Below are 8379 nucleotides of genomic sequence, written 5' to 3'. Positions count from 1 at the left end.
CTGTATTGCATTGCACACACCGTCACATGGGCACGTAGCAACAAGAACACGGCACAGACACATACATGCACACATGTACAGAAGGACACACACACACACACACACACACACACATGTTTCAGCGTCCATGCATTCACATAAAGGCTGGAATTTTGACCTGCTGCAACAGACTACTACTTCTACAGACAAGGCACACCACACTGGATTTGCACAAGGCACAACACACTGGATTTCCATGTCTCCAATGCTCTTAAGCAGGGGCGTAGCAGCCGCTCCGGCCGGTCCGGCATTGGCCGGACCACTTTTTCGCCCAACCACGACCACCATAGTAAAACAATACCAAAAAGTGCCCAGAATGCAGGATTTTGCACCCTAATTTCAAAAAAATTCAGGGGGGAGATCCCCTGCACAGATCCACTGCACTGGTCCACTGCACCGGTCCACTGCACTGGTCCACTGCACCGGTCCACTGCACCGGTCCACTGCACTGGTCCACTGCACTGGTCCACTGCATTCCTACAGCAGAATTGTGCACTGGTGTTTCTAACAGCACCACACAGTCTCTATTCATTCAATGTAAGAAAATCAATGTCTACACGGCATATGCCTCCATTCCAGGCAGGAGTGCTAGTATCACGGCTGTCCCATGCATGCGACGCTCGTTCATTCAATATGGCGGCCAACTTTTAATCTTTTTCATTTTTTTTACGCAACCTTGCCTAGTCGTATGTTTGCAATTTCGCTTGACCTCCATCTCAAATGGGCAAGGTCAACCGAAACCACGGGTGTTTGCCAGGTCATTCGATAGAGTTTAGGGCTTGGACTGGTCTTGTCTTCGGCTGTGCCACCGCTCGACCGATTTTCTTGGGTCGCCCACGCGCTACGCATGGTTTCTTTCTCGACGTGGGTACAATTATTTTTGGATCGTCGCTCGATTTCAAGGCCTCGCCAACCTCGTCAGAGAATTTTCTCCACCTCGCAGGGAATTTTCTAGGATACCTCGATGTCCCAGCATTCGATTTAGTGTATTCCTAAGCTTGACGTGCACCACTCTAACTATTCGTGGCCAGTTAAGAGACATTATTTTGTTCAGAATTGGAGGCTCATGTTAACATCCTGTCTTTGTGTGTTGCATTGGAGGGGAGAAATTCGCGTCAAGGAGTGTACGGACCAAGTATCGTGTCGCAGATCATACTGAATCCATTTGGGCAGTATTTCACCTCAATGTGTCAAAAGATGAGCCAAATGTACACCCTGATCATTTTTGCCACACATGCAAATTGGTTATCGATCGCAGTGCTAGTGCTGTGGGCCCAACATTCGCTGGAGGTGGATGTGGACCGGTCAAGAAATGGGAGCCACATAGTGAGACAAAATGTTCAGTGTGCACACCTTCCAAACCAGGTAGGAAGCCGGAGCGCGCAACTCAAATGCAGGACGAACGTGCGGCATGGGAGAAAACCCCATCGCCCGCACGCACGAGCACGCCAACATCACCGACAGAAGCAGCACCAACAAACCCTCGCCCCACCACACCCAGTAAGCGACATGGATAGGACGGAGTCTGATATCCAGCAGCATGCCACACCCGCATATCAAGCTGGTAAACCTCTGCAGCCCGAACGGTTTATTGATCGGAACGTCGTTAAGCGAGCACAGTGTCCATTATGTCAGAATGTGATGGAGGGAGAAGTGCTTGCAGCTTGCTGTGAGAAAATGTTCTGCTGTGCATGCATTTGCAATTGGCTACAGCAGAAAGCCGCCTGTCCGAAATTCACAGCACCGATGCAAGCATCAGAGCTAGAGCAGCCAAACAACATAGTTTGTGGGTTCCTCCAAAACTTCACAGTCCACTATGAGCCAGCTATGGTAGGGTGCCCTGTCACAGTTGTGCTGCGCAGTCTTCAACAGCATGTGAGTGACTGCTTATTCAACCCTGCAACTCCAGCAATGCCTATTCGAGCAGTCAGTGCATCGTCCCTGGTCGGTGAAGTTCCTGCAGGCCTCACCATCAAGGATGCGAGGTGACATCGTTGATCTGCTTGCCGGTGCGATCGTCACAAACAAAACCCACTGCAGGACGACTAGAAGTCAAAACCAGCTCTAGAGGTAGACCCCCAGGTATACCATACTCAATGGTGGAGAGAGAGAGGCCTGCGTGCCCAGGAAGCAGCTGGCATAAAGCGTTTATCAATAGCCGAGCAAGAGAGCTTGCTCCGAGAAATAGGCCTGCACTACTCGGCTGGATATAGCTCTGACAATGATAGCTAATCTTCAGCTTTCATACAACAAATTCCGATTGTTGCGTGCGTCTATGGCTGAAGTCCATGGGTGTCGAGCTGGCATCAGAAAGGAAGATGAGATCGTTAACAGCCACCCAAGTCCCACAGTACAGTGTGAAACACATTCCAATGATGAAGCAAAGTGGAGACATTGTCATGGCTGCTACTATATATCTGCCCGATCTCATCAGTATCGTCACATTCTTCCCTGACTAAGTTAACCCTTTATTACCGGCCTGCAGACTTTCGATCATATATGATCGAAACTCTATAGGCCAGTAATACCTTCGTAACTCCATTATTCTTGTGCGAATTCAACAATCGAAAGGTCTATTTGGTAGCAGAAACTCCAAGCTATCCAATGCAACAATCGCCGAAGAGTTACGATGTCGGACCCCAGAGATATCGCGTGCCGTATTCTCATCTCGGCAAATTCAAATTTTTGGTCGATCACTTCGCCATTTTTGGGGGAAATCCCTTTTCGTGTGCTCTTTGAGCGACTAAGCACATGATAATGACGTAGTCGGCTGAAGTTTGAATCGTCTCAAACAAATTTGAGCGTTCTGCGATGAAGGAGAGTGGAATGGCATTGATGGGACGAATTTGCTTGCATATCAGGCTTGGAGACGACTTTGCTGTGTTACCGCGCCGGATTTGTGGCGACTGGATGATGGAGCTTGGTACCCTGGCGTTGCTCTCGCCAAGAGCTTTCCAACGAGCCCTAGGTTGTGAAAATCAAGTGAAGGAGACAAAAGTTATGACCTGGTGAAGTTGGAAATTGTGCTGAAATTCGTAATTCTGGTGCATGCTGTGCAAGTAATCCGGTAATAAAGGGTTAAAGAGCGCGGATAGGCTCATATGGAGCAATGGCATACCTGAGGCAGAAGTATGGATAAAGGTCGGCGGTGACCATGGCGGTGGCACATTTAAGCTCAGCTTTCAGGTAAGAATTTATCATTAGTATCAACCAGCATTATTATATTACGATTGCGAAAACAAATTGCAGATTACAATGTGGCAACTGCTAGAGGTAACGTTACATGGATCTCAGTATGATGTCATGTCAACATTGTGTTGTTGCTGTGGTGTCAAATTATGCCGTGCACAGGTCGCTAACATCTTGCATCCAAACACTGTAAAGAACACTGTTCCCATATGCATCTTCAACGAAAAGGATACTCCCGGGAATCTGCACGCAGCGTTTATGTATAACAGTTAAGGACCAGATAAGTGAGCTGATGGGTATGGCCTGGCAGGATAAGCGCCTGCGTGTTTTTCTCTTCGGAGATTACGAATTTCAACGTAGCAATTATGGCTTGTCAGGCCCGAGTGGTGCCAGGCCATGCCAGCATTGCCATTGTTTGAAAAAGTCGATGGCCGAGGATCCTAGTCGTCAGCCAGAGGAGGGCAAAGAACCAAGAACACTGATAACACTGTGTTCACGAGGCTCTCCTTGACTATACATTAGATAGTGTGTCTGGGCACGGACTATTGGATGCATTGTTCTGTGCATGTATGGTACTTTAGGTAACTGCAGGCTAGACGAGCCATACCGATTCTATGTGCATGCCCTACAGCATTATGGCGCTTTGCTGGTTTGTATTCATCCATTTTCACGGTACTTAGACATTTGAGGTAGACGTGTAGGCGCCTTTCCATAGATCATGTCAATAGACTAGTAGTGGGCACGCCAGACACTTTGTGGCATCGCCGGTGTTTCAGTATTGTCAGTTTGCACCTATGTGGTCGCAGTTCTATCGCGACAAGCTGTGCATTTGCCTCTAGGCAATTCACCTTTCCTTAGCTACGCTGCAGTTGTGCTGCGATATTCATCTATAGCATAATATTGGTCTGTGTGATCGAATCCATGTGTTCAATGCATTCTAGGTTGCTAACATAACAAACCAGACCAGACACGGTATGGACTCATGATTGTATGTAGGTGTGAACAAGTTAGTTTCTGGCAATGTTGTGGTGTTTGGTTTCCGCCCAACATTGTCGATCTGCATGTTTGCACTAGCGTGCAGCTGAACCAACGCAGCCGAACCAACGTGCCTTGCAATGCTTTGCTAGGCTTTTCTTTCACTGTATCTTTTTGGTCACATATAATACCGTACACTTTGCTTTTACTCACTATAGCACGTTTGCGTTTTGGTTATATCGAAGAACCCAGTGTGTAGTTACGATCCATCACAGTTTCAATGTTTATGGACTAGCGTGGTGTAGTCCTGCGGAACATTAATGGTAGCAGCGGATGGTTTATCGCGTTTCGTAGAAGTTGATTACAGAGAGAACTGTAGTCATGAGCACGTCCGATACCGAAAATCGGAGCACTGCAGGCATGGAGGATGCGGAGCAGGAGGTGGCATCGCAAGCGTCTGGTACGTCACTTTCGGATAGTGAACCAGAGGCGGTCGCCCTGGACTCAGGCAAACTCAGAGCGCTGAAAGTGCAAGTGAAGTCGGACTTCACCAACGCGAGAAGGACCCTGATCGTCGATCTCCGTCGGGTCAGTTCCGGTGAGTTGTCATTTGATCAGGTAGCAAGCTCACCCGTGTTGACTGAGTGTTACGAACGAGCTGCATCCGTAATTGCCGAGCTCGTTAGTGTTTACACCACGGAGGATAACAATAGTCAGGCAGAGAAGATGTTGAGAGAACTTGAGAAGTTGCAAGAAGAATATGCAGAGGCATCGGCCATGATTGTTGAGTATGGCAGAGGCGCAGTAGAAGACCCTGTCCCTAGATCTAGGAGGCTGTATGCAGCACCTCACGATAGTTCGCATGACGAAAGGTCAATTCAGTTTCAAGATAGTAGATACGACGCACGCACACGTGGGGCTAGCCCGTATTTACCGTTACAGAGACGATCGCTGAACTCGCGTCAGCTTTCGCAGAGCCTGAGTGATTTATCCATTCAGGGACCCCGAGATGCCGTGAACGTAGCTGCCGCCATTCACGAGGAGCACCACGCACCAGTTCAGGGATGGCCGCAAGCTAGTGATGAAAGGCGAACGCCAACCGGCCTGAGCGCGGATGGGGGAGATCAAACGAAAGAAATCCAAATCTCCTCAGAGCACGAACAGCAGTCTCAGAGAGAAGTCCCGCAGGTCACGCAGACAGCAGTGGCAGCTCCGCCACCCGCCACGAGTTCGTGTGTCGTACCGCAAACCTCGTCAGTTGCAGGACTCGTGGTGGCGCCGACCGCCTCAAGTGCAACATCCGCTACGAAGACGCAAGCTCCGCGCCAACCACGCGGTGCAGCAGAAGTCACAACACGTGCGACCGCGAGCACTTCGTATAGTGCACAATCTAGCAGTGCAAGTCGGCCTGCCGCGGGCAGGCAGCATCAGGCAAGTCAGGGCATCGCAGCCCACGCATCGCAGGCATCGAAAGTGAGGTCGACGCATTCACAGCCTGCCACTCGGCAGCACTTGACCAGTGCAAGTGCATTTTCTATGCCAAGGATCTACCCTACCCCTAGTGCGAATCCTGCATCTGCTAGTGCAAGCTACATATACAGCAGTAGTAGTTATGGTGCTAACAGCTACAGTGCCATGCCAAGTATGCAATTCAGTAGTCCCAACCAGTATGGAACACAGCAACCTATGTGGACAGGCAACAACATCACGCAGCCTAGCTATGCAACCTATAGCAACGTCCCACAAATGGTCGCACAGACACCAAGCATGACAACTCAGCATGGTCTAGCCTTACCTGCTGCAGAGTCCACCACCATGCCACAACCGCAGAGTGCACTGACGGCACCTCACCAACCGGAACCATGGCGTCAGCTGAAGCAGATCGGCATTCCGACATTCAACGGCGACAAAAGAAAATTCGAGTCTTGGCGTGCGGCGTTCATGGCATGCATAGACGCATCTCCGGCAGCACCAGAGTACAAGCTACTGCAACTCAGGCAGTACCTAGTCGGCGACCCACTGGACTCCATCGATAGCTTAGGCTATTCCCCTGCTGCGTACGAGGCCGCCAAAGCGCTACTGGTCAGGAAGTATGGCGGAGAACGCAGGCGTGTCGCGATCCACGTAGAAGAAATCGAGCAGTTCGGTAAGGTTGGCTACAACAGAGCGTCCGAGTTCGAGAAATTCACGGAGCTCCTCGAGGTAGTAGTCATCAACCTGAAAGACAGCGGCCGGGCCGCAGAACTGGAGGCTGGTACGTTCTACCAGAAGCTCCTCCGTAAGTTCGACGAACGTGTGCTTGCACAGTACCATCGATGGCGGTATGATCGGCAAGTAGAAGAGTCCGTCGAAGCCCTGCTCGAATGGGCACGAGTAGAATCAGAGCTAATGATGATCTCGGCAGAAACGGTGAGCGGCGTAGCAGTAAAAACCACGCCCCAACAGCAGCAACCACCCCGAGATAACCGGTTCCAGAGGCGTAGTGCTCCGCCTAGTCGCAACCACGCATATCATGCTCAACAGAAGAGCGACGTCAACTGTGCAGTATGCAAAGGCGCACATCCCCTGTGGAAGTGTGCGGCATTTAAGGTCATGTCGGTCAATCAGCGTTGGCGGCTCGCCAAGCAGAGCAACGCGTGCTTCCGGTGCTTGGGCAGTGGCCATGCTGGCAAGGACTGCCCCCGTGATCGTGAGTGCCCGGTTAGTGGATGCATCAAACATCACCACCCGCTGCTCCATGGCAGCAATGTTACCGGCGGCGCACAGCCAACTCCGGAAGCTGAGAAGCCCGTACCCCAGACATCACTGGTCACGACTGTCACAGAGGGGGAGCCAGAAGCAGCGACACATGTGGCACAAGGGCGCCGGACGGACCGTGTAGCTCTACGGACAATCCCGGTGACACTGTGCAACGGTCAGCAGTCAGTGACTGTCAACGCTTTGCTGGACGATGCCAGCACTGTGACGTATGTGCACACTAGTATCGCCACTCGACTCGGTTTGAGTGGCAAACGCCAACGGACGACGGTCAGCACGCTCAATGGCAAACTGGAGACGTTCGAGACTATGCCAGTAGACATCGAGCTGAGGAGTGTTGATGGCAACTTGAAGCAGACGATCACGGCGTACACCACCGACAAATCCGTGACTGGCGACCTTCGCGCAGTCGACTGGCTAGAAGAGGCTAGTAACTACCCGCACCTGAGGGAGATTCCGTTCCCAGCGGTGGGAGAACACGACACTGTAGATATGCTGATCGGCAGTGACCAAGTCCAGCTGCACGTATCGACGCGTGACGTCATTGGTGAACCTGGGCAACCTGTCGCTAGGTTAACACCGCTCGGATGGACCTGCGTAGGGAAGCTCAGAGCACCCAACTCCAAGCAGACGCAGGGCCCACAGCCCAACCGTTCGTACTACGTCGGTGGAGACAAGTCAATTGCAGGAGTCGAGCAAGCCCTGCAACAGTTCTGGAAGGTCGACAGCTGTGGCGTCGAGACGGACAATGCGGCTCCAGGACCAACATCGGCAGACGAGGCCGCAGCGGTGAAATTAGTGGAAGACTCCACGCGGCTAGTAGACGGCCGGTATGAAGTATCGATACCATGGAACAGTCGTAAGGCGGAGTTAGTCAACAACGTTGATATGGCGACTAAGCGGCTGGAGTCAACACGTCGACGACTGCAACGTGAACCGCAAGTAGCCCGAGCATACGCCAGAGTGATCCAAGATTACCTCGAGAAAGGATACATCACCGACGTCACTGACGAAGCGCCTACCGACCAATGCTGGTATCTGCCACACTTCGCCATTGTGCGGCCACAGAAGACGACAACTAAGGTCCGGATTGTGTTTGACGCAGCCGCCTCCTACCACGGCATCTCACTTAACGACGCCATCCACGCCGGCCCGAAGTTGCAGCGAGACCTTTGCGATGTTCTCACCCGGTTCCGAAGAAAGCCCATCGCCGTTGCCTGCGACGTAGCAGAGATGTATCTGCAAGTTTCAATACGCCCCGAGGACAGGCCGTACCACCGCTTTTTGTGGCAGGACCCGGCCTCCGATGGTCCGGTCAAGAAGTACCAGTTCAACCGCTTAGTCTTCGGTGTAAACACGTCGCCATTCTTGGCTCAGTATGTCGCCCGCCAAGTCGCGGACGCAAGCGTCGATACCCCA

At 51.6% G+C, this 8379-nt stretch overlaps 1 protein-coding gene across 1 annotated transcript; it reads left to right on the top strand.

Moving 5' to 3' along the window:
- Positions 1-4623: 4623 nt before the first annotated feature.
- LOC135830700 (uncharacterized) lies at positions 4624-8336 on the top strand (the record flags this gene model as incomplete). Its single annotated transcript, XM_065342928.1, has 1 exon — positions 4624-8336. A coding segment is annotated over exon 1 (3713 nt), but the record flags the coding sequence as incomplete, so codon positions are not given.
- Between the last annotated feature and the right edge of the window lie 43 nt (positions 8337-8379).

This window comes from Sycon ciliatum, unplaced genomic scaffold, assembly GCF_964019385.1.
Source record: "Sycon ciliatum unplaced genomic scaffold, ocSycCili1.1 SCAFFOLD_1195, whole genome shotgun sequence".
In the NCBI taxonomy this organism is placed as follows: Eukaryota; Metazoa; Porifera; class Calcarea; order Leucosolenida; family Sycettidae; genus Sycon; species Sycon ciliatum.
The sequence above is the reverse complement of the archived record's forward strand: the minus strand, read 5'-3'. Positions and strand labels throughout refer to the sequence as shown.